The sequence below is a fragment of the Nesoenas mayeri genome (genome assembly GCF_963082525.1).
Source record: "Nesoenas mayeri genome assembly, chromosome: 20".
Taxonomy (NCBI): Eukaryota; Metazoa; Chordata; class Aves; order Columbiformes; family Columbidae; genus Nesoenas; species Nesoenas mayeri.
In genome coordinates, this window is record NC_137569.1 from 9,723,132 (window position 1) to 9,750,430 (window position 27,299).

Consider the following 27,299-nt stretch of genomic DNA (forward strand, 5'->3'; position numbering starts at 1 on the left):
CAAAAGAAGATTTAATAAGGCAACCAGAACCCTTTTCCTTCCACTGATAACAGCCTCAGCACCAGCAGAGCTGGTGAAATCCTTAGTGGGACCCGTCAGATGACATTTAGCTGTCCCCAGCGCACACATCTCCATCTGAGCCATGTTTCTAGACTTTATACCAAATGGAGAAAAACCAGCACTTTTGAAGCATGATGCATCCCTTCCTGAGGTTGATGCCTTACGCAGATCCCATGAATTGCACCCTATTTTTCTCTCTTAACTCTGCAGGGGGTCTAAGGAGTGTCCCAGGTACCAAGATGAACCGCACACCGTCATCTTGGCTCTGTGGCCAGAGTCCCTGCTCATCACCGCAATGCAGCCATCTGTGCCCTGGTAATGGGAAACCTCACATTTTAAAAGGGGATAGATGGAAATCACACATCAAAGCTAAAAGGCAGGACACAATTTCGGAAACTGGAAACATGCTCAGGACACTGAAGCTAATGGTGCACCGGGTGAATTTAACGACTCTGGTTGAGCAGAGTCCAGTATTAAGTGTCATGGGAAAGGTGGCCTTGGGTCCCAGGCCAAATTGCAGTGGGTTCTGCAGGGGAGGCAATGCCAAGGTTTTCAACCAGTCTTTTAGTTAGGTGGTATCCAGCTTGAAAAACCCAAGAAAGGGCAGATCTTTAAGAAGCACAGAACTTCCCTTCTGTCAAAATCACTTTAAGATAGTTCAGGTTCAAAAACCAAAACCCCACATTGTTGCAAACACTGAAAATATTGCTGTTGGAGTGAGGGGCTTTTGCAGAAGAGGACGTGCATGGGTGAGATGAGTATGGTCGAACGGTACAGCCCCAGCTGCCTACCCTTGACCCCATCCATCAAGTTTTGGCACCCAAACCTTCAACTGCAGTGTTTCCCGATTTAAACCCCAAAGTAGTCACCAAGAGGGAGGGCACTTGTACAAGCACTAAGTCTGCACATACTTTTAAGCCATTCTTCCTCCCTGAGTCTCATCTTTTGTTCCAAGCAGCAGCACAACACCAGTTCCTTCCCACCCTAAACTACACATGCAAAAACTGCCCTGTCAGGAACCACCACCGACCCCGAGCGTCACCCGGTACCCTGCACTGCAAAACTAAATCTCTTCCTCCAGAGAAGACAATTCAAAATGGTTCCTCAAAAGGTTGAAACAGCAGCACCTGAAATCCTTAGATCAAGTGGTATTTGCAGCAGAGCTGCTCACTGTCAGCAAGCAATTGTGGAACGAGATGTAAAATGGTCTCTCCTGGGGTTTAGTGATACCCCAGACACATACAAAGTGGCTGCACTGACCCAGGAGGAAGAGGAGGAGGAGGAGGAGGGTGAGGAGGGGAGGCCAGGTACACCCTGCACCCGGCTGGCCCTTGCGAGAATCAAGCTGTTCTTTTGGCAATACCACGGTCTGCAGCAGTGGGGGGTGGTTGGATTTGCTACTGCGTGGAATTGCACGCAGAGACACACACATTTTCTCCACAACTCCAGCAAGGCTAATTTGCCATCATCAAATTAACTCCTCTGTGGGGATGAGAGGAGAAAACTCACATAGAGGGGGAAATTGCATTAGATTTATCTACTGGACCTCATAAAGAAAAACCTCTCTCTAGGCAGAATTATCTTTGTGGAGCCAAGCGCCATGCACGGTTCACACGCCTGGCTGGCAGCGCGGTCCCGACACGGCATCCTCGGCCCTGCCTCCCTCCCACAGCATCGCCCGTCGTGGCTTCTCCGTACCCTGCCCTGTGCCACCGAGGTTCCCACACATTTTCCCCTTCATTTCACTCTATTAAAGCACTAATTGATTGACCAGATCATAAGAGCCCAGATCTTTCCCCTGGGATGTTGTTGCATTCATAGTGACAACTGCAAACAAGATTATGGATGGGCAGTTTTGCACGGCAAATCATTAAAGCAGCTGTGCCAGGAGGACAAAACCACCGTGCCCCATCACGGCCATGTCCCTCTGCTGTCTCATGTTCATAGGCAGCTCCAAGTCCCGTTCACCTCCCTGAGACCCCTCCCCAGCCAGCGCCAGATGTGAAGCTGCACAGCTGGAAGTGGCCTTTGCTCTGTTTTTCCTGCATCCAGGGACAAAATGCCCTTTGGTTCACACTGCTGGTTTTGGTGGCTCGAGAGCATGGGGGTTTCTGCTGTCTCTGGCCCGTCCCCTTCCCTGCATCGTGGTGCTGCAGGATCCAGCTTTGGCTGCACCTACTCATCCACCAAAGATCCTAAAAACGACAGGATTCCTCCTCCTCAAAGGAATGTGGACAAAAACGGTTTTCCCAAGCCCAGGAAACAGCAGCTGCTCTGTGTGCAGGACCTGCTGTCCCCCTGAAAAACAGCAGAGCCACCCCTATGGTGGAAAAAACGAGATCTCTGAGTAGCATCTCCCCAACCCGAACTATCACATTGGTATTCTGGTCTTCCCATTCCTGCAAAGCAGCCTTATTTATCCCAAACCAACCAGCCTCCTCCTGAACGCCAGTGAATTATACCGGGCAATATCTAATGCGACGAATGGGCGCCGTGATCCAGTGCCGGCCCCTCATGCACGACAAAGCTTCCAGATATCCTTGCACAGGCGATGCGTTAGCGAGGGCTGAAATGATGCTCCCTGCAGCTTCCACGTGCGTACAGTAAAGAGAGAAGGGAAAAAAACCCCAGCAGGCAGCGTTTCGCCTCTCAAATGATCACCATATAAAGTATTGACTTTTCAAAATATTCTCATCAGCGCTGCCGGGTACAGAATTTATTCTGCATTCGATGCAGATGCAGCCCTGTTGTTTAAGCGTTCAAACTTGTTGTGAATTCAAAAAGCATTTTAGCCAAGACAGAGAGGTTGATTTTAATTAAAAGCCTATAATCCAATATTATTATTACTTCTGTTCCTGTTGTTTGTCCCCAGGGGCTGGAGATCCACTACACTACGTCCTGTGCAAACTATTTAACACTTGTGCCTGAATGTCTGTGCACTTAGAAACGATCTGGGCAAAATGGTAAATGAATATGCAATCCCAGTTTCTCCTCTCTCTCTTTTTATCCCTCTCTCTGGCTCAGAATGGCAGGGCACAGTGGACAGATCTGGGTTTTGTTTGCCAAAAAAAGGAGCTAATATTTACCAGTAGCGATGTTTGTCTTTTCTGTAATGCTCTTGATCTAAATCGCTTTACAGACCTGAATGGCCACGCATTGGAAATGCCTCAAAACTCATTTGCACAAAACACAGCCCTCAATGTGGATGCGTATTCCCCGAGTTCTGGAAGAACAAATTCTCATGCCTGCAAACTGATCAAATAGCAGCTCCCTGACCATGCAGTGGCCACCGTATCCCTGCAAAAGTGCTGCCAGAAACACTGAGGAAAAGCAGCTTCAGGACAGTAAGTGTGAGCACCAGCTCAGAGAAGGTTGGCAGAGGAAGGAGAGTGAGTGATGGACCTTCACTTTTTCAAAACATCCAGAGGGAAAAAGATGGAGAGGGCAGGGGGCAGACACCCCGCGAGAGACCACGGGAGCTCTACCAGCCCTGTGCTGCCGAACTGGGGCTCAGTGGCTGCTCCCAAAATCTCACCTATGCTCCTTTTGCTTTACATTTTGCTTTGCATAAATGTAGACGCTGTGAGAAGCAGCCCAAGGGGATGTTTGCGTTGTTGCTGCAAGCTTGGTCTGCCCCACATTGGAGGGAACGGGTTTCGCCCTGTGCTTCCAACCTTCACACTCCTCCCGACCATGATCCTGCAGGCTGGGAACTGGATCATGGTGCATCTTGCTCGGGAAGAACAGACTTTCTGAGGTGGAGGAAAGTCCATGTTTGCTCAGCTCTGCTGACAGCACTGGTCTGTATCGACTCACAGTATCACACAGTATCACAGTATGTTTGGGATTGGAAGGGACCTCAAAAGATCATCTAGTCCAATCCCCCTGCTGGAGCAGGAACGCCTAGGTGAGGTGGCACAGGAACATGTCCAGGTCGGTCTTGAATGTCTCCAGAGAAGGAGACTCCACAACCTCCCTGGGCAGCCTGTTCCAGTGCTCTGTCACCCTTACTGAGAAGAAGTTTTTTCTCAAATTTAAGTGGAACCTCTTGTGTTCCAGCTTGATCCCATTACCCCTTGTCCTATCATTGTCTGCCACCGAGAAGAGCCTGGCTCCATCCTCATGGCACTCACCCTTTATATATTTATAAACATTAATAAGGTCACCCCTCAGCCTCCTCTTCTCCAAACCAAAGAGACCCAGCTCCCTCAGCCTTTCCTCATAAGGGAGGTGCCCCACTCCCTTAATCATCTTTGTTGCCCTACGCTGGACTCTCTCCAGCAGTTCCCTGTCCTTCTTGAACTGAGGGGCCCAGAACTGGACACAATATTCCAGATGTGGTCTCACCAGGGCAGAGTAGAGGGGAAGGAGGACCTCTCTTGATCTACTAACCACCCCCTTCTAATACACCCCAGGATGCCATTGGCCTTCCTGACTCATCCTAATATAGTATATGCAGGGAGGATTTTTCCCTTCCCCTAAATACCTGATCCGGCTGAGGGACCAGGGAGCCGCTTTAAGTGGAGCAGAACTGATCACTGCTACTCCAGAAAGCAAGAGTCAGCCGCCTTAAACACACACTGACACAATTCAATTTAAAGCCCACGCGGGAAATCAAGGAAGAAAAATACATCTGAGAGACCCTCCGTGTCTCTACTACCTGCCGATGCTCATGTCTCAGCCAAAGCCTGCTTCTCCCGGGCTGATCATCACTCTTCTGCCATGCGATAGGTGGAATGCACCATTTCCCTATTATTTCAAGGCTTCCACACATGATCCCTCTCTCTTTTCCCTTTTCTTCCATTGCTTCTACCCCTTCCCCATGTCCTGCAGCCCCATGGCTGCTGTGGGAAGATCCTTCCCCTCTGCAGCTCCTGCCCCCTGGATCCCAGCGACTCGCCCCCAGTTTCATCTGCAAACACACTGCCAGACCCTCGCCTCTTCCCTCCAATTCCTCTCTCCTTTGGCTGCTGGTTATTATTTAACTCTATTATTGCATTATTTAAAGCACTATTAACATGCGCTTTCAACAGTGTGCGCAGAAGGGCCACATTATAGAAAGTCGGACTCTCAGTAAAAATACCCTGAGAGCCAAAATTGTGAGAGCTGGAGGAAAGCTGTTTGGATGGGAGAGGAGAAGGCACTTTCTGGGTGCCAACATGGATTTTCCCTCCCCGTGGAATTCTTATAGAAGCCTCTTCAAGATGTCTTTTGCTGCCTACAGCTTTGGGGTGAGGTTTCATGGCCGTGACCCGCACTCACTGCCCTCTCCCTGTCGTTCCTTGCCAGCAAATATGAAAATTGCATGGCAAGGGGATACGGGAAACACGGACTGGTCCCAATTCCAAAAGGGCTTTGTTTCAAATCAGAGATAATACAGATGCATAAATGCTTTGCTTAAAGACAAGGTGACTTACGGCCCTGCAGACAGTGAAGGTAAAGCCAAGTATGAACAGGCAAAGGGAACCTGCTCCCCAAATGGCACTTTCCTACGTGATTTTATCCTTGCTTCTTCTTTAGGAACAAGCAGCAAAATTGCTGTATTCTTCACGAGCTCACCTACCCCAGGAGAAATGAAAAGTGAGATGAAGCCTTTCTTCAAGGGCTTTGAAATCCAGGGAAGTGCTATGTAAAGAGATGTATTTTTACCCTTACAAGTAAAAGACCATAAACACTTTTTCTTTCTTTCCGAGGCCCTGGAGCACTTGTGCAATTCGGTCAAAGCTTCGTTGCCTGCGGACAACCCCCAGGGCTGTCCCTTCCCACCGAGGGGCCAGCACCTGAAATCTCTGTGCTCTTTATGCTTGTCCCACCACAGCCTGGGGACACAAGGGCCACGGTCCCCGCCGCATGAAAGAGCAAGGCCAAAGCTGAGCCCAGGAGTCCTGCTGCTCTAAAACCAGAGCACACGTCCTCCCTTCCTCTGAGCAAAGCCCCTGCAGGCGTTTCCATGGGCCGAAGGGTCACTGAATGGCAGCTGAGCTGAATTTTAGGGAGGGCTCCAGACTTCTTTGCTTCCCCATCAAAGAGCTCAGCTCATAAACTTGATTTTCCCAAGGAGTATTTTTGCTTCTTGAATGTCTCTGGTGAGCGGAGGATCTGGAAATGGGATGAGCTGATGCTTCCCCACCTCCCCTTAGCTCATGTGCCGGGACGAAGCTCACAAGAGGCGATGGAGACAATAAATCATTTGACTGCCACAGTCCTGCCCTTTGCGGTGCGAGTTCAGATCTTCATCCCCCCCAGATACGTTACATACCTCTGTGGCTTCACCAATGCCAAACTATTGCTTTGACAGCTTTTTTCCAATCTAAATGATTCTATTACAATGGAATACTGGGATCCAGACCAGGATTTCCAGGGTTATTTCTATCACATGCCAAGAGGCCAGGAACAAGTTTTTAAAAGACTTTTAAAAGACTCTTACGGAACTCCACCCAATTCAGTCTGGACAGTGCTGGAGAGTAGTAAAAGACAGAAATACTTATATCCAGGTTTGATTCTTGATTCACATAAACTTGGTAACAGCCAAAGTTTATTAACAAGCCAAGGCTGTTAGATGATCCCTGAAATGAGTCATAATCTCATAGAAAACTACACATTTAATCCTTTGACAAGAAACATGCAGCACGGTGTTTTGGGAGATTTTTCACCTCCACTCTAACAGCCTGGACTGTTCTTCCTGTTCCAGGAAGGTCTAACGCTGTTTAAAATCACCAGCCAGACCTGCCCCTACTCCGATCCCTGAAACCAGCAGCACCAAACCACCCCAGGGCAGCACCGCGGGCAAAACCTGCACCGGCACATCCTCATCCGCAGCCCTGGACCTGAATTAACCACAGAACCATCAATCAGACGTGATCTTTATGGCACATCTTGCTCTGCTTGGACCATCCCTCTGCCACGGCCAAGGGATGTTGAACAGTGGCACATTTTAGCCTGACAGGTTCAACGTTCCCAACTCAAATGACTCATTGAGAAAACTGCGTTTTCTCCTCCAAAAGTGAATTTCAAAATGCTCGCAAACACGTTGCACAAATAACTGGGTGTTTTTGTGCATTCAACTGCAGTTCATTCACAATAAGTGCTTTCCTTCAGTCCACACAAGACTGATCCCAGTAGCCTTTACACAAGCATTCCCACTTAGCAAAATGTGCTGTGCTCCTCAACAAATCAATTCTGGAAGCTACTGATAGTTGGCTAAAGTCGCATTTAAAAACATGACCACTTACCTGCCAGAATATGCTGTCTATTGTATTTCCCAGAAAGCCGTCTCTGCCTTCCGATGATACCAGCTTAGGTCCCAGAATAGTCATGAATTCATCAAAATCAACCTGGCCATCCCCTGGAATGAAAGAAAAAGATCAGTGTTTTCACTGAAATATCACTTAGTGCCCATGTCCAACAAGCCACTCTGGATCTGTTGCATAACATGGACCCACACGTGCACTATGGCACCTCCTACATCAAGTTCATGGTGCCTACAGACCCAAATTTGTTGATGTCTCAATGAATGGCCTGTGCTGTGGCACAGCCACACCTGAGGACATGACCAGGTGATACAAAATAGAGATGAACGGGTCACTTAGGACAAAAGGAAATAGGCTCAGTTGTGCCAGGGGAGGTTGAGGTTGGATGTGGGGAACAATTTCTTCCCCAAAGGGCTGTGGGGCATTGGAACAGGCTGCCCAGGGCAGTGCTGGAGTCACCATCCCTGGAGGGTTGGACAGATGGAGATGAGGTACTCAGGGACATGGGGCAGTGCCAGGGGTGGGTTATGGCTGGACTCAGTGATCCTGAGGGTCTCTTCCAACCAAAATGATTCTCTGATTCCCCAAACCTGGAGAGTTTGTAGGCAAGTCTCTTCTCCAAAGCCCAATTTTGGCAGGAGGACAGCAGGGCTCTTCCTGTCTATGGAGCTGTCAACTAGCCTGGTCTCTGCAAAGGTTTTACAGGGCCAACCCCATCCTCCGGAGAAAAGGAGTATATACAGAGGGAAGAGCCAGATTATTGTGAATCCACAAGATATTTAATTTCAGCTTTCCACCAGCATCCGGCTCTGAAAAGCCCCGTGTGCTCAGCATGCGGAGCAGACACAGCTTCAGAGCCGTCAGCGGGACGAGGTGGCGGCTCCTGCCGCTAACGAAGGGAGCTGATGAGGTCCCGAGCTCTGCTGTATATTGTGTGTTTTGTCACTGAGGCACATGGTTGTTTGAAGTCTATGCAAGCATTGTATTTAATGTTACTTTTCCCTCAGAGAACTTGCGTGATGCTGAATGAAAATGGCAAAAAAAGGGAAACTCCTGCCTGTTGAAGGATCTTAGAAATACCTGCTCTGAACGGGGCAGTCAGTGTGTCTATAAACCTCTCCTCTGTCTATCAGTCCACAGACATGTCCCAATTATTAGTGCAATTTATATGGGTGGATATATTAGACTTCCTTCAAGTCTGAAAACAGAATCAGCAACTGGAAGACGTTTCGGTTGGTTTTTATTCCAATTCAGCTGGAACTGCCTCCACCCACCTCTCCATGTAGTTGCTGTTGCTAAATTATGAGGTGTAAGAAGCGTCTAAACCCATCAGGCTGAAGGCAATCAATACAAGCGCTACTATTAAATGTCACTGCAGTAGCTGCAGCAGCCCCGAGTGCTGGTGTCACCACGTGCACCGCGTGCTGCCGCTATCGGCCCTTTTTATGCTATTTCATACGCTTGATCTGAGCATATGCACCGCTGATTGAAATCTCTCCGTGTCCTTATCTCTGCGGAAACACAATGTGAAAATAAGCAGAGTCAAAATGCTCGTTTGCCAGAACAGTGATCTCTATTCACCGGGCTCTGCCCGTAATTTCTTGAAGACAAGAGCGAATATCCTGGGGGTGAGGCAGCAAAAGGAAACTCAGCAGGGATTCCTAATAGCTTTGATCCCGGAACGTGCAAGAAGAGCACATCCAGCTGCTGAAGTTGTTCACGTCTTCAGGGCTCAGCACATGCTAAAGGGCTTTTTGCAGGGCTGGAGGGGGCTGAGCACTTGCAGGATGGAGCTAATTTCTGGGACAGCTTATTAAGCAGAAAAGGAAAGGGGTGGGCACCCCATCACTTGCCAAGCCATTCTTTAAAACATTCATGGGCTACGAGGAAATGTGTTCCTTCTGCTTCCCCGGGGGAGGTGCCGGTTGATGCCATCAAGTCGGATTGTATCAGTCACAGCACGTTGGATCACGTTGGAGAAGGTAATGCAAGGTGACAGGGGATTCGCGCCGATTTACATTGCAGCACAGCACTTCAAGGGAAAGGCAGCAACAAACCCATTCACTGATGTAAATTGGGTTAAAGAAATCAGCCAGATTAGCGAGAAAACAATTTGCATTTTGAAAGATCCTAGTACCTGCCTGCGCATATATTTGGTCTATCCATGCGCAACCCCAAAATGTTGAGCTATTCAGTGTGCGTTTTCTACAATGTCATTTCATCCACAGAGCAGCCAGGATTTGGTCCTGCACATGACACATGAGGAGAGAGAAGCCAGGACTCCTGGGCTCTGTGTCTGACTCAGAACAAGACTTTGGGCAAACCCCGGCTCATGACTTCCCTGTGCCTTTGCCAGGGATCATAACTAACTTCACAGGCTTTAATTACCAGCTTAATTATAGCATTTTTCACAACCTCAGAAGAAAGATGCTATTACAAAATGCATTATCCCCTTATTGACTGCTTTTTCAATTAAAACTGTTAACTAGCAAGGAAACTAGACCCCAAAACATTTTTGCCTGGTAGAAATATCCCTTTAACATTTGTTTTAAGCTGCAGAAAACAAACCTTCCTGCCATCAGGTTCTCAGGAGACTGCAGCATCATAATATCAAGAAAGAGAACTCACGGTTTTGACTGAAATTTCCTTTTACAATGTTCGACAGCCAGGAGAGAACTATTATAAAAACCCCACAGACACAGGCCCCAAGGCACGTTCAGTGCAAATCTGCAAGGTGAAAATGCAACAGGGTTGCTCTCCACAACCATGGTATATCTAGGTAATGCCCAATACCCATATCACCTACAGGATCTATGCATCTTCAGGCCACCCAGCAGATACTGGGAGCACTCAGCTTGAAATTTGTGTTGGGTACAGCTAGAAGGTGCCTTCCTCCTCCTCCTCCTCACCATAGTCACGTACGCGGCTCCAGGCTGATGTGTGATGCACACGTCGAGCATCTGTTCGAGAATTTGCATTGGAGGCAAATCAAACACTGCGCACGTCCCTGCGTTTGGCTTTGCTGTGCCTACAGATGTGCTCCTTGCCCGGGAGTCGTTGATATTCAGAGCGAGCGGTATGTGGCTTATTCAGAAATGAACTTTTAGTTGGGTTTAAGGGATGGGAAGAAGGGAGGACAACACCGGGCCGGAGTGTGTGTCTACGCTGCTCTTGCCTTCCCTTCCTCCTTCCCATGAGCCATCCACGAATCCTGAACAACTGTGCCCCCAGTGATCCCACAGCCTCAGCCCCTCATCAACCCCCTGGGGTGATTTATCACAGAACTCCAGGCTGGTTGGGTTGCAGGAGCTCTGCAGATCCCCAGCCCAGCCCTGCTCACGCAGGGTCACAGAGCAGATCACACAGGTGGGTCCAGGCGGTTTGAATGTCTCAGAGAAGGAGACTCCACACCCGCTCTGGGTTTGTTTCCTAACCCCAGCTGCTGCCTCCAAGCTGACATTAACCACTTTAGCAAGAACTGAAGGAAAACAACCTCATAAGAAGGGATGCGGCACAAGCAGGTGCAAAGCTACGGCCAGGATGGAGCAGCCCATGCTCCCTTTCTCCTTCTGCTCCCACCAGTTACAAACGCAGATGAGTTTAGAAACCCCAGCCATGCTGAAGTCCCAGACTGATAAAAGCACTCACACATTGCAAAAACTCATTTACAAATTGAGAGCAGGGAAACCTCGAACCAGGATGCTGAGCAGAGACCATCAGGTGGGAAAGTGGGTGAGGATTGGATCCAGCTGCCACCCCAACCCTGACTGACCAGGGGATAGTCACAGCTTGTGTGGGTGATCTTAGCAAAACACCAGAGCTGACCTTAAGCCCTGGTTTTAAACCACATCAAACATTTATTTACTTATTTACAGTTACAGCCTAACATTTTTCTTTCCAAAAACGCTTCCTCTTAATCGTGACTATAATGTCCAGGGGTCAGAAGGGGGTGAGCAACCATGTGGCTGAACCTCGCATGACTCAAACTATGACTCAGAGCATTGCTGGCCACATCATCAGAGGCAAATCATATCTGCTTATCGTTATGAGTCTGTTAGCATCAGCTGGGCACTAAGTGCTTCCAGATACCCGCAAACGCTTGCTCCCCACAAAACACCATCTCCATTCTGAGAAAAAACAGGCAAGTGTGACAATAAAAAGGAATAACAACTGATGCACTGTCAACAACCCTGCAAGCAACCATGTGAGCCTGGCTAATGGCTTCGGTGTGGAAAAGGGTCGCCTGAAGGCACCCAGCGATATCCTTGTGTCCTCTGGGAACCTTTGCAGTGCCCCAGGACCACGAGTGGTGGTTAAGGGGGTGGTCAGTAGATGGAGAGAGGTCCTCCTTCCCCTCTGCTCTGCCCTGGTGAGACCACATCTGGAATATTGTGTCCAGTTGTGGCCCCTCAGTTCCAGCAGGACAGGGAACTGCTGGAGAGAGTCCAGCGCAGGGCAACAAAGATGATTAAGGGAGTGGAGCATCTCCCTTATGAAGAAAGGCTGAGGGAGCTGCGTCTCTTTAGTTCGGAGAAGAGGAGACTGAGGGGTGACCTTATTAATGTTTATAAATATATAAAGGGTGAGTGCCACGAGAATGGAGCCAGGCTCTTCTCGTTGGCAAACAATGATAGGACAAGAGGTAATGGGATCAAGCTGGAACACAAGAGGTTCCACTTAAATTTGAGAAGAAACTTCTTGATGGTGAGGGTGGCAGAGCCTGGCCCAGGCTGCCCAGGGGGGTTGTGGAGTCTCCTTCTCTGCAGACATTCCAACCTGCCTGGACATGTTCCTGTGCGACTTCACCTGGGCGTTCCTGCTCCATGGGGGGATTGGACTGGATGATCTTTTGCGGTCCCTTCCAATCCCAAACATACTGTGATACTGTGAGTGGCTGGCATGGGGTCCTGGACCAGCCCATGTCACAACGTGCACTGTACACCCACCGGGTGCAGGAAGAACTTGAGGGTAATTTCAGTTTGAAGAGCCCCAGAATCAATGTTGGCCATGCTGTCATCTCTGTTTGGCTGCCACTGCAGAGCTCCAGAGAAGAATCATTGGGCCATGCATCGTGTTCAACCTCCATTTGCACCAAGCACACCGAAGATGATGGAACAGCAGCTCAGAGCAGCATGGAGCAGGGAAACCAAACTCTTTTCTAGCTCTCCCAGACACTGCAGCCCAAGGAAATTTGCTTCGGATGCTCTGTGCCTCAGTTTCCCCACTGCAAAATGGCTGTGTCGGCACGTTAGTCCGGCTTTACCTGTTCTTTTCAGCCAATTTCATAGAATCATAGAATCATTTTGGTTGGAAAAGACCCTCAGGATCTTCAAGTCCAACCATAACCCACCCCTGGCACTGACTGCCCCATGTCCCTGAGAACCTCATGTCCGTCTGTCCAGCCCTCCAAGGATGGTGACTCCAGCACTGCCCTGGGCAGCCTGTTCCAATGCCCCACAGCCCTTTGGGGAAGAAATTGTTCCCCACATCCAACCTCACCCTCCCCTGGCGCAACTTGAGGCCGTTTCCTCTTGTCCTATCACTTGTATTTCATGGATATCTCTTATTAAAACTGTTTTAAAGCTGACAGTTTTATAAAGACTTTCCCTAGTTCAGGCCAAAGTTGTGGATTGAGTCTGTAATGAGGCAGAAAGTCTCTGGGTTGTGCCGGGGGAAGGGTCGGTGATCAAGCTGTTCTCTGACCTTAAAATCCCTGAAACTGAAATTCTCATCTGGGCGCTATCCTGTGGCTGGAGCTGTTCAGTGCACATCCTCTGCATCATCGGAAGGCACAGCAGCAACAGCCTTCACCAGCCCCAAGGAAGGGGTGTCTGCACCTCTGAAAAATGGCCATGAGCTCTTCTAAACACACCAATGGGATGTGGAAAAAGGAAAAGCGCTAATGACTTAACATAGAGGGAAGCCTGTAAAACTACCACTGCACTCCCAGGGAGCAAACGCTGGGTTGCATGTGTATGTTGGGGAAGCCAAAGAAGCCTCCAGCACTTTTGAAGAAGGATTTACTCTCCTAATCCTCTTGCCTTTAAATGCAATTCATTTGTTGTGGGGTTGTGCTTGCAGATCCTCAGGCCAAAGAGGTTTCAAGGTGCTGTCGTTCGCTCTGGCTGGAGGTGCTGTGCTTCACCACAGAGCACAGAACATCACAACCCTCTCTAAGCTGATGGATTTCAAGGATCTCATCTTCCCTCAGCCCTTTTGACTTCAACAAATGGGAGAAGGGAAGGTTGGATTTGCTGGAGGATGTGATTGTCCCCTTGTTCTCAGCACTGGAGAGGCCAAACCTCGAATCCTGGGATCAGTTCTGGGCCCCTCACACCAAGAAAGGCCTTGAAGTGCTGGAGCGAGTGGAGAGAAGGGAACGGAGCTGGTGAGGGGCTGGAGCACAAGTGTGATGGAGCGGCTGAGGGACCTGGGGGGTTCAGCTGGAGAACAGGAGCTGAGGGGAGACCTTCTGATCTCTGAACTGCCTGAAAGGAGCTTGGAGCCAGGGGGGTCGGGCTCTGCTCCCCAGGAACAAGCACCAGGAGCAGAGGAAACGGCCTCAAGTTGCACCAGGGGAGGGTGAGGTTGGATCTGGGAACAATTTCTTCCCCAAGGGCTGTGGGGCATTGGAACAGGCTGCCCAGGGCAGTGCTGGAGTCACCAGCCCTGGAGGGCTGGACAGACAGAGATGAGGTTCTCAGGACATGGGGCAGTGCCGGGGGTGGGGAATGGTTGGACTTGATCATCTTGAGGGTCTCTTCCAACCAAACTGATTCTTTGATTCTGTGTTTAGCAGGGAACACAGACACATTTGAGGGCTGGCAGAGCTCTGCAGTCACCTTGTCGGGGCACCAAGGATGGCAACCACAGTACGAAATACCCCCAGCTATGCTCCAATGCCAAGCCGAGCTACATCCGTATGGCCTGAGCCCCATCCTGCCTTTCTCCTGGTACATTTGTCCTGATGCCACAGGATCTACCATCAGCAGTGGTTTGCACAGGCTGGACATGCAAGGCAGGGAGAGCTCAGGGGGGCAGAGCTCCCCCAAACCACACAGGACCTGGATGAGGAGAGAGCGATCCGGCTGAGCCGGGACGGCAAATCCTGATATCCCAGGTAGCAGCAACCTGTACCTGGGCCCTTGCAACCTCTCCTGCCAGAGCTCTGCTGCTTTGAAGAAATAATTAAATGCTCAGAGGAGCAGCAAGCGTGAACCCATTGCACCCTCCATCCCATGGGAGAGCCCCGACCCTCAATGGCTGACTGTCCAAAATTCTCCCCTTGGAGGATGTAATTAAATATTCATTGGGCTGGAGTGAGACAGAGTGAGAGAGGGAAAGAAAAACGGGAGAAAGCAGGCATGGGTTGTGTTGCCTATAACCAAGGGCAGAACAGAGACTTACACCTGGTTTCCAGAGCCTTGTGCATTAAACTGGGAGCCTGCATAACCCGCCTGCTGCTTCCTAAATAAGTCTTTTCCCCGGCCAATCTCAGGATAATCAGGTTCTCCCTCCTCCTTAAAAGTTTCTTGTCATAGCACTAAAGTGAGGCACACATTTAAATGGAGATGAGGATCTGCTGTGTGTAGACTGATAAGTATTCACCTTTTTCTTTTTCTTCTTTTTTTTTTCCTGGAGTTTGACCTCCAGCGTGCAGCGAGGTGATATATTTAAAGTTAATGAGCTAGTCTTTTGCAGCTCGGGTCCCAGGCGCACACAACACTCCTGTTTATTTTTATTCCCTTAATAGCTAGCTGCAGCGACTCTGGCCCGCTCTGTGTCATTGTTTGCGCCCATAAAGTCACCTGTGCTGCAATAATACAGGCTGGTGAAGGCTGTTGCTGCTGTGCCTTCCGATGATGCAGAGGATGTGCATTGAACAGCTCCAGCCACAGGATAGCGCCCAGATGAGTATTTTGGTTTCAGGGATTTTAAGGTCAGAGAACAAGCCCGACCCTTCCCCTGGCACAACCCAGAGACTTTCTGCCTCATTACAGACTCAATCCACAACTTCGGCCTGAACTAGGGAAAGTCTTTATAAAACTGTCAGCTTTAAAACAGTTTTAATTAGAAATATCCATGAAACTGGCTGGAAAGAGCAGATAAAGCTGGACTAACGTGCCGACGCAGATGCTTTTCAGTGGGGAAACTGAGGCACAGAGCATCACCTTCCCAAACATCACCAGAAAGTAGGCTGCCAGCACAGCTCCATGTCCCCTGCCTGCCTAGAATCACAGAATCATTTTGGTTGGAAGAGACCCTCAGGATCATGGAGTCCAACCATAACCCACCCCTGGCACTGCCCCATGTCCTGAGAACCTCATGTCCGTCTGTCCAGCCCTCCAGGGATGGTGACTCCAGCACTGCCCTGGGCAGCCTGTTCCAATGCCCCACAGCCCTTTGGGGAAGAAATTGTTCCCCACATCCAACCTCAACCTCCCCTGGCGCAACTTGAGGCCGTTTCCTCTGCTCCTGGCGCTTGTTCCTGGGGAGCAGAGCCCGACCCCCCTGGCTCCAAGCTCCTTTCAGGCAGCTGTAGACAGCAATAAGGTCTACCCTCATGCTTACATGGCAATCAAAGGCACGGGACATGCAACCATCCCCAGGATGAAGAAAGATGACGACAACCATCTCTGCTATTTCCAAAGCCTTGATGATGTTCCGTTGGGAGGTTTCTCCCCATCACCACCTGCAGAAGGTCTCTGATACCCCCTAACAAGGCACACATGTAAAAAATACTATTTCTCCTTCCTCTTGCTCCTTGGGAACAGTGGGGACATATCCATCAGCCACTCTTTTACCATTTGCAAGCTTGGCCGTACATCCCACAGCTTTAACAACTGCTTTTTGAAGGAAAAAATGCACTGGAGCTGAAGGAAGGGGTGAAACATCTACACCCTGTCTTTTAAAGGCACCTCCAAGTCCCGTGGGTTTCAGAGTGGCTGCGTGGAGCTGGATGCTCTGGTTCAATGACAACGACACAGAAAAGATTAGCAAATTGTTCAGACATATGTTCCGGGAGGAGGAAATTGCCACGGGGTCTGAAAGGCTTGAACGGAGCCTGGAAAGACAGAGCCAGGGGTGCATCCATCACCACACCGAGAAAAGGACCTTGAGAGTTACTCATGTTGACAGCCCGTTGGCTCGTCTTGCAAGGCAGAGGAAATGGCTGCAGAGGACTTGTTTGCTTCCCCATTAAAAACAAAAATCTATTAACTCCCCAAGTTTGCCCAAGGGGAGCGTGCCCAGGAGCTGACCTGCCAGACAGTGATTGAAGAGGACTGGGGGGGTTTGCCTCTGTGGTGGCGGGTGTGACGTGTCCCCTGCTCTGCCATGGGCGCTAAAACAAGCAGGATGCTGTTAGTGCTCGGCTAGAAGAAAACTCCGACAAAAACAGTGACTGCGGTAAAAAAATAAACCCCATCCATCAGACAGCTGCCAAGCAGCGTGTCGGCTTCACGCCGGCTCCGGGAAGCCACAGATGCCCCAATTACCGTCCCCGTGTCCTGCAGGGAAGGCACTGCAGAGGATGCCGAGCACATTGTGCCCCTAGCATGGCCCCTACAAGTCCCCACTGTCCCCTCCAACCTGTGTCCTCAAGGACCCTCATCCCCACTCAAAAGCACCCGGCACGTCAAACCTGGAGGGCTCATTCTGCAGGAATTTGCAGAACTCTTGGATCATGCAAGTTTTAACCAGTTGATCCCTTCGGTGAGTGGATTGAGAGAAGCAAAATCACATCCCAGCTACCCAGGATTTTAATTACTTTTGCTCCCCAGGCCATGGGAATAGCAGGAGAGCTCTGCCGGTATCAGACAGTTCGGCACAACTTTGAGACGACCAGTAAGTCATTAAAACAGAGTAAAGTGTGTTCCCTGTGGCATCCGCATCTGTGAAACCCAAATCATAATCCCAGGTATACTGCATTTTAAGGAACAAATCAAATGAAGCAAGGGCACAAACAAATGCCAGGGCAAGCCTGTGTGCCAGACCACAGATCGTGGTGTTTTGCAGAGGACTCGGCCCCGTTGCAGCAGGGGGAGGATGGATTTCAGGGAGGGAATTGTAATTTGGTGTTTCCTCTTCTCCCGTCTATTCAACACGGCCGCACTGAACCATCCAGGCGCCGCATTGAGGACAGAATCTGATATTCCTTATGAACCTCTTCCTGGTATGAGCCGCAAGTCTCACTGACTTCACCAGCAACAATAATTACTCCTCATTCTTTGCAGCGAGAACACATAATGCAATAATCTCCATTTTACAAATCGGAGCAGACGTGAAGAAAGCGGCCTCTATAAATAAAGACAAGTCTCATCAAATTCATCTCACCAACCAAGTTTCTCAGCTCAGCAACACACATTAAAGGACGACCACGCTGAAATGTCGCAAAACCATTTCACATATAGAAATCAGAGGCCTTTGAGGACAGAGGACAAACCCAAAGTCTCTAACAACCTGCCCGTGCTTTTCCTATTAACTCTGCATTTTAAACACGGAAACTGTGTGAGGACAATCAGAATGCAGAATCCCACTGCAACCATTGCATCCTACTGTTATATATATATACATATATATATATTTAATTCCCCTCTTCAATTCCCTTCTCCACAAAGAGCCATTGCAAAGCAGCTTGGGAACACACCACATCTTAAATCAGGATTTCTTTCCCCTGTTTTTTTATTGCTCATACAGATGTCATCACTGGGTTTTTGTCACTACCGCTGACACGTCACGTACAGAGTGTTGATAAAAGGTAACAGGTACCTCACTTGTACATGGATGAAACCAGCTCATCTTTTGCTCGATCAAAGTATTTCCTACTTGTACTATAATAAACAATTTGACACACTGGGGTTTTATTTTTCCTCTTATTTTAGCCTGAAGTTATTTTTCCAGGGTACTGAAAACCAGCTGCTCCTCTAATTAGTACACTGAGTGCTTATTTTATTCCTCAGATAAAAGTGTCTTATGTTGTAACGAAACAGTTTGACACTTAAGTCGCGCATTCATCTATTTTATTGCAAAAGTCTGCTTAAAGAGCAGGCATCCCAGATAAGGCAACACATTTTATGTGCCATTTCTCTGCATTTTTATTAGCACTACTGCCAATTGGAAGAATTTACAAATAATTTCTTTCCCAGCACAGAAATATATAAAATATTTTACTCTCCGCAGGCTGGCGGAACATTTGGGGTCATTCTCCAGATTGCAGACAGGAATGTGTGCACCTCTCCTAGGCTGTGATGTTCACTCTCATGCGATATCTAATTATCACAGAATCACAGAATGCCAGGGGTTGGAAGGGACCTGGAAAGCTCATCCAGTGCAATCCCCCCATGGAGCAGGAACACCCAGATGAGGTTACACAGGAAGGTGTCCAGGCGGGTTGGAATGTCTGCAGAGAAGGAGACTCCACAACCCCCCTGGGCAGCCTGGGCCAGGCTCTGCCACCCTCACCGGGAAGAAGTTCCTTCTCATATTTAAGTGGAACCTCCTGTGTTCCAGTTTGTACCCATTGCCCCTTGTCCTGTCACTGGTTGTCACCAGCAGAGCCTGGCTCCATCCTCCTGACACTGCCCCTTTCCATATTGATCCCCATGAATGAGTCCCCCCTCAGTGTCCTCTTGTCCAGCTCCAGAGCCCCAGCTCCCTCAGCCTTTCCTCACACGGGAGATGCTCCACTCCCTTCAGCATCTTGGTGGCTGCGCTGGACTCTCTCCAGCAGTTCCCTGTCCTGCTGGAACTGAGGGGCCACAACTGGACACAATATTCCAGGTGTGGTCTCCCCAGGGCAGAGCAGAGGGGCAGGAGAACCTCTCTGACCTACTGACCACCCCCTTCTAACCCACCCCAGGTCCCATTGGCTTCCTGGCCACAAGGGCCCAGTGCTGGCTCATGGACATCCTTATGTCTAAGTATAACAGCAAATCTAGGGTATAAAAGAAGGTAAAATTTGACCTGCATTTTCCAAAGCAAACAATACGTCCCTGTAAGGCACAGGACACTGGACAGACACTCAGCGACACTGAACAACCTCCTCCTGCCGCACGGTCACACAAAACCATCGAGATGGAAGCAAAGTTTTGGCCTCACGTGAATCTCAGAGTGACAGAACCACCATTCCGCACCTCCCTTCCCAAAACCGGGCATTTTCACACAGAAAAACCCTTTGCCTTCTGTTCTATTTTGGTACTTCCACCTCTCCCAGTACAGCAACACCATATTGCATCTTCCAGTAGTTCATAAAAGGGTGTTTCTGATGATTTATAAGATTTCTCTTGACACCTTCAAATATTGCGAGTATATGCTCATTTTTCACCCTAATTCAGGTTTTTTTATGCCAACTATAACCTTTCCCCCTGTTCCTTGTCCCCCGGGTGAAGCCGACCTTGCAGAACAGCAAAGGGACACAGCAGAAAAGGTGGAGAAGGCATCGGTAGGAAAAGCAGCAGATATTCCAGGCTCTGATTCTGCAAGTGTGCGATCAACCTCCTGGGAATGTTTGACAGCTGTCTCTGGGGACGGGGAGCTGGTTTTGATCCTTTTTAATATAGGATCTGCTGTGAGTTTACACTCGCATGTGCAAGGGAAAACATGTATTGTTCTGTTTATGAGCCCTAAACCATCCCGCAGTCTCGTTTTACTATTTCTTGGCTGAATTTCTCTCCCCCCACCCCAGCCTTGTGACAGCTTTGCCGTGCCGTGGCACTGTGGCTCAGCAGATATTATAAATATTATATTACAATGATGAACCCAAACCTCTTTGTGTGCCATGGGCTCCATGGGACAACAACATCGCCACGATCCCAACAGCAGGAATCCCCTCCTAGAGGACATTCTGAAGTTCTTGAGCATCCTCAGCACCAGCCCATGAGTTTCTCTGAGGGCAAAGCCACCCATTTGTACCCTGTCAGTGCCAGGACATGTCACCTGGGAAGGCTGATGGCAGCGCTCGAGAGCCACGGAGGCATTAAAAGTGACGTGACATCTGCGAAGAGTTCCTGGGCAAAATCCAAGCTGTGCGACCCAAGTTCAAGCAGTATTTTCTAACTAACCACATTTTGCCTTTGAACGCAATGAATTATGAAATGCACCTTGGTTTCTGCTCTATTTTGGAGGCTCCATGTGTCACTGAGCAGCTGCATGTCACAGCCCCAGAAGCAACTGTCCTTGGGCATCTCTGGAGCCGACCCCTGCGTTATTTACTGAGCTCGGTGAGATCCTTTGTGGCACAAGGTGACATATGGGTGTGAAATGCTCTTGTCATATCGGTTTATGCTCAGCCACAAAACCACTCCAGTGCACATTGTATATGCTCCTCTTAAAACATGTTTTGTCCAACCTGGTCACCCATGGCTTGAATGTCTTCTGACCTAGACAGGGCTGAGCATCCTCATCCCTCCAGAAAACAGGGTTTGCAATGAAAACCAAATTCAGACCAGCTCTGGTTGCTCATCATTTGAAGCCTATCAGTTAAATAAGCCGCGGCAGGTCCAGCCACTCTGCCATCCCGCAATGCGAGCGCGCTCCCAAGGTAATTTCTGATGAGAACCGTATGTTTGCACTAAGTCTGTTCAGGCTGGTTCAGATTAAATCTAAACCGCTGCCAATTGTATTACCTCATTATTAGCAGACACTGGCAGCAGCCTCGCACGGAGGGACGGACGTCTGGACACGCTACCTGCCCTCACATCGTAACTCACGGCGGTCGCTGGGGGATGCGCAGGGGGTTACTGCACCCCCCTACTTTTACTAACCAAGGGTTCTCCTCCTTGAGTATGTTCTTTTATGCAACTGAGCTTCCCACCCACCTGATGCTGAGCCAAAGCCTTGGAAAAAATTGGCAACCCTCAACAGGAGTGTATGGGAAAGGGGGTTCGAGCCCTGCTACCGAATTATGATCATGCACGTTGGGAGAGGAAGGAGGAAGCTATTGCTGGTTCTCACTGCATATTTCAAATTAAATCCCAGAAAAAAATGAAGACAATCCATCGGAGGAAAAGTGGCCATAAGCCGTAAGATATTAATTCAAGACAGATAGCATTAATTCAAGCCAAATAGCATTAATTCAATTTGCAGGCAAGGTAAATCTTTCAAACAATATTCCCTTATTTGCTCAGTGCCTAAGGAATTTCCCATTACCCTGTCTTTTTTTTAATGTATGGCCCATCTGACCTTCACATAGCACAGACTTGTGTCCAGCCCCTAAACTGTCTGCTCAAAATATTTCAACCAGAGGCAGCTGAGACGTAAGAGCAATAAAAACACTCAGAACAACTGGACTGTATCTTTGGAGCTGTTGGAACTGTTGAGCTGCACGAGGTGGAGAATCACATCCCATCTCTGCAGAAAACACACCGAGCTTTCTGAAAGGGCTCAAACAGGAATTTAACACCTTCCATCTGCAGCCCATTACTCTACGTTTTAACTCCACCTCTCCCATTACAAGTCCCTGCACGCTAGGAGTGTATAGGAAAAAGTGCCAAAGTCTCAAGTCTGTGAGACCAGAGTCAGGGAACAACTGGAGAAGAATCAAAACTGGAAGCCAAGTCCACAGCGCTCTTTTTCCTAAAAAGCCAAGAGTTTCGGTAAAAGACCCCACGAATTGGCACCATGCTGAGCCCGGCCTTGGCAAAACCTAAAGACGAATCACCTGGTCTGCTGGGAAAAGCCAGCAGAACATAAAGTGCAAACAATACTCAAGGTGCAAACAATAGTTTTTGGAGAAAATGCTTTTTAAAGTGATGGGTTATTTTTTTCTTTTCTGTAAAGAACGAGATCATTACAACAACTGATCTTCTCTATCCACCAAGTTTTGCATCGCTTTGGCTCCCTGCTCCAGGGGTGATGCTGAAGACCCTTGAGCAGGTTGAGAGTCTGTTCATCTCTTAGGAGCAGAGGAAATGGGCTCAAGTTGCACCAGGGGAGGTTGAGGTTGGATCTGGGGAACAATTTCTTCCCCAAAGGGCTGTGGGGCATTGGAACAGGCTGCCCAGGGCAGTGCTGGAGTCACCATCCCTGGAGGGTTGCACAGACGGACATGAGGTTCTCAGGACATGGGGCAGTGCCAGGGGTGGGTTATGGTTGGACTCCATGATCTTAAGGGTCTCTTCCAACAAAAATGATTCTATGATTCCCCACTTCCCCTGTCACCTGCTGAATACAGTTGTATTGTGCATCCCATGGGGACATTTGACTTGGATATCCTTGGGGAGGTAGGAGAGCTTCGCTCCTGCTGCCACCATTTCCCATCAGCTTTCAGCTGCCTCACTGAGGAGGCTGGCATCGCATCACCTTGCCAAACATCCTCCATCAGACCGGGGCTGCATCCAGCACTCTGATTTGGCATCACTTCAAAAAACTGCACAGTGTTTCCACTCTGTTTTGGCTGCATGCAGAATCCCAGAACCCCAGGCTGGTTGGGCTGCAGGAGCTCTGCAGATCCCCAGCCTCACCTGCTCACGCAGGGTCACAGAGCAGATCACACAGGTGGGTCCAGGCGGTTTGAATGTCTCAGAGCAGGAGACTCCACACCCGCTCTGGGCAGCCTGGGCCAGGCTCTGGCACCTCCCAGCAAACAAGTTTCTGCTCATATTCACATGGAGCCTCCTGTGTTTCAGTCTGTGCCCGTTGCCCCTCACCCTGGCGTTGGGCACCATGAAGAGAGTCTGGTCCATCCTCTGACACCCACCCTGAGCTATTGATCCATTGATCAGATCCCTCTCAGCTTCTCTTCTCCAGCTCAACAGCCCCAGCTCTCTCAGTGTCTCCTCATCACAAAGATGCTCCAGACCCCTCAGCATCTCTGTGTCCCTCTGCTGGACTTTCTCCAGTAATTCCTTGTCCTTAAACTGGAGAACCCAGAACTGGACCTGGTTCTGCAGATGTGGCCTCTCCAGGGCAGAGCAGAGGGGGAGGAACAACCTCCCTGACATTGGTCACACTTCCCTTAATGCACCCCAGGTACTGCTGGAAGGGCGGGAGAAGGCTGGATCCACATCGCAGCTTCCCTGCACGTTTCAGGCATCAGGAAAGTCTCCCTTCCTGCTCTGACCAAGGACATTTTAAAGACAGCTCGCTCATCACGATCAGCTCTGATTGTAGCTTTGCAGCAGTTAAAAAGTCCCCCCTGGCTCCAAGCATCCTGATGCTGCATTTCTCTCTTCCCGTTAATGGTGGGTTCTGTTTCTTTTATTACCTCTTAGTAATTGTTTGACGAGTTCTCACAGCAGGACTTTGCTCAAAATTATTCCACCCTTCTAAACTTCTCCTTCAAAAACTATCAACACTTCATGATGACACAGTACAGCTCCCATCCACAGCATCTTTTACTTGCAAGAAGTGGTGAGGCCACAGGACTGGGCAACTCTGCCTGGCTGGGTGCTCATGTCATGTCCCAGTAAGCATCACTGGGCAAGGAATGCATAAAAATGTTACACCAGCCTTACAAAAGACCATTTGCAGCTTGAAAAGGAAGGTTGCAAGAGCTGGTCTGGCTTCACCCAGCTATATCAGCTGGTCAAATAAAAGATGCTCCATTTCGCTTGCGTATGTTGCCCGAGGGGCAGGTTTATCTACAAGAGGTTGAGGGCTCACAGTCATCTGCCCTTTCCTTTCTGTGATGAAAGGCAAAGTCTCACAGCTTCCTCTCCAGACCTTTTTTGGTGATTGTAAATTATTTGAGCCAAAACCATGGGTTACAATGCTCTGGGAAATCCCCCCTCCACCAGTAACAAAGAACCGACAATGGAGACTTACCATCCATGTCAAGGCGTTGCATGATAATCGCCAGCTCCACCTCACTGGGCATGTATCCCAAGGAACGCATCGCCATGCCCAGCTCCTGCTTGGATATAAAACCATTCCCATCCCTGTCCAGCACCCGGAACGCTTCACGGATTTCTGGAAAGGAGAAGGAAGAAGAGAGGAGTTGTTATGGTGGAAGACTCCCTGGTCAATGCACAAAATCACAGAATCATAGAATTGTTTTGGTTGGAAGAGACCCTCAAGATCATCAAGTCCAACCATAACCCACCCCTGGCACTGCCCCATGTCCTTGAGAACCTCGTGTCCATCTGTCCAACCCTCCAGGGATGGTGACTCCAGCACTGCCCTGAGCAGCCTGTTCCAATGCCCCACAGCCCTTTGGGGAAGAAATTGTTCCCCAGATCCAACCTCACCCTCCCCTGGCGCAACCTGAGGCCGTTTCCTCTGCTCCTGACGCTTGTTCCTGGGAGCAGAGCCCGACCCCCTCCATCTGCACACATGGGACACAGAGGCAGCAGACAGTGCCTTTTCTAACATTAATGGTGCATATTTGATCATTTCAAGTCAATGTAATAATTTGTTCATACACATATGTATATACATATATATACTTGTGTCTACGCAGTCACACACGCACAGCTCCACGTGCAGATAAATGCAACAGCATCCACACACATGCTGCCTATTTTCTGTGCTAGACACCACCACAAAATTATTCATTCATCACACATTGAACTCCGCTTATTTCTGCAGCATCTGCCCTGCACTGCTCTGGGTGAACCAGCCTGACCTGCAATAAAATCTCCCTGCATACGCTGCAGAGCAAACCCCAACCCCAGCAGCCCTTCTCCCAGCCCCTCAGCGTGTCTGCAAGGCAGGTTTATTATATTTTATGTCCCAGAAGCTCTAACTTTCTCCAACAAAACTCCATGAGCAGGAGCAGCCAGGTGCTCCCTGCCTCCCCTGCAGGGCACAGAGCTCTGCGGCCAAAACTCTCGTCCGATAAAAGCAGATGTACATCTTTTAAACCGCACCCGTGCAATTTCCATCGCTCACTCCTCTCCATAGCTTTTCTCTTATTTATAACTGTTTTACAGCAATAAACAGCCTCAGATCAATAAAAACACTGACAGCATCTAAGGCATCGCTTCCATCATTCTTCCCCTGCCTGGATTAGCTTCTGACATCTGACTTACTTTGGCTTTTTAATTTTGGGGTATCCCCCGGCCAGCGTTTAAAAACCACCCTCAGCCCGGGCACCGCACCAAAGGGCCCCGCGCACCCGCCGCCTCGCGGGCTCGCACGTCCCCCGCTCCTCTCAGACCCCTCGGCTGGAGGCGCCACCACCAACCAATCCATTTCTGACTGTTGCGAATGCCTAACAGAGAAATGTGAACGTTCCAAGCAGCTGGGAGCCTGTTTACTTGAAAGGGTTTGGTTGGAGGTGGGGAGAGAAAGAGGCGCTGATTGCTTAGTTTTGGTTAGGTGGTCTTTGCAGCACGCTGTGGAGAGGAAAACACAGAATGCTTCAGCATCTCTCTTTTGGGAGGGAGGATATATATGAAAAACCAGCATGCTGGGCCCTGCTGCAGCTTCGCTCAGAGGAGTTTAAGCTTCACATTAAAACATTTCATTGGAGAAGTGGGAGGGAAAACTCAGCAGGGTTTTTTGGGGAAAAAAAAAATGAATTATTATAATTAAAAAATACTCTATTCTCTATCAGGAAACAGATTGGATGGGAAAAGTTGATGCAGCCCTGGGTAATTCAGGCATTAATGCTCAGATAAGAAAATATTCTCAGTCCTGGCATGGTCTCCAGGACGTCACCTCCTGTATGGAGACACAGCCCCTGCACCGGGGCCACGTGAAAGATGATGGATGGTCCTCGGTGCCCCCAGGAAAAAGACAGGAGCATCACATCCCAGCAGGAAACCATCTCAGTGACGTCTTTGCTGACAGGTTATTTACAGCTTTACAATTCAAAGGCTGCTTCTAAACCACCCCACATCCAAGTTCAGCACCTCCCTTGACAACACCAGTGTGTTAATAAAACCTATTCTCATTTCCATGGGCTGCTTTCTGCCATGTGTGACACCCTGGTGACGTGTCGGGGCATCACCATGACCCACTGCTGCATCGTCACCATCTGCTTATCATAATGAGATCCGATCAATTTTTAATCCAGCCAACAAGCCGACTGACGCAAAAAGGGAAGAGCCTATTTATTCCAATGAATATTGGGCCAGGTCCGTAATATTTACACCTAGTGCTCAGGTTTGCATCAGCTTGTGGCTTCTTTAAACTGAAATGCTTCATGTCGTCTCAAAACTGGTGTGAGCTTGGTGAGATGAAAAGGTGGTGAGGCTGTTCAAAGCAAACCCGGCTGGAAGCATCGGTACATAATGCAAAGAACCTTTGGAGTAGGAACGAATCCCATTAGGCGCTGCCAGCTGTAGTGAAATCTATTTCCATACACTGTGCTGAAAGCTAAAGTGCAGTAAATATTACATCGAAATCAATTAATTTTAAAATAAACTTTTCACAGCAGAAGACGAAAGAGTGAAAAATATTGCAAAGGAGCCGAGAAAGTATTTTAGAAAATAAAATATGAGTCTACCTTTGGAAAAGTTTATACGCAAGTTAGACTGATCTAAATTACACGAGTAAATGATGTCTGTGCAGGGGCTCTGCTGCAGGATGTCTGAATGCCAACGTCTAGTGAGCATCCTCTCCAGATACACCCATTTCAGAAGGTGCATTTAACATAAGCGCAACCTGTAAGCCTCGATCAGAGGAGACAACCCCACACATTTGGGGTCCAGCTCTGTTCCATAACCCTTAGAAACCTGAACTGTTGACCAAGCCTGAAACATCCTTCACGCACCAACTCCTGACCACAAATGGAGGTTTATTTTTTTCACTCATCACTCTATAAATACCACTTGTGCAGAGGTATATTTGAAGAGCTATTTATAGGTTGAACACACAGTACACGAAGCAGCTACGACCTCAGTCAGTGCCTTCTCTTTACACGTATCACCACCTCCTTATCAGGTTTGCTTTACAGTGATCCCTTCTCCTCCGATGTCCAGGCGGGCGCTGCCCTGCACAGTGTGAGCCACAGCTCTGAGCATTCTCCCCAAATCCAGCCCCACCAGCTCTTCCAACCGGTCCCAAACACCGGTCCATGAACCTGGCTGGCCCTCACCTTGATTT

The 27,299-nt window shown here is 49.1% G+C and overlaps 1 protein-coding gene across 1 annotated transcript in view; it reads right to left on the reverse strand.

Annotated features, from left to right (window-relative positions):
* Nucleotides 1–27,299, reverse strand: part of CALN1 (calneuron 1) — a gene marked incomplete at both ends in the record, with an annotated part of 134,104 nt that overhangs the window by 46,269 nt on the left and 60,536 nt on the right. The window contains 2 exons of the mRNA XM_080357186.1: nt 7,293–7,405; nt 24,075–24,218. Coding sequence (XP_080213312.1) covers nt 7,293–7,405; nt 24,075–24,218 — 257 coding nt within the window. The remainder of the gene's footprint in view (nt 1–7,292; nt 7,406–24,074; nt 24,219–27,299) is intronic.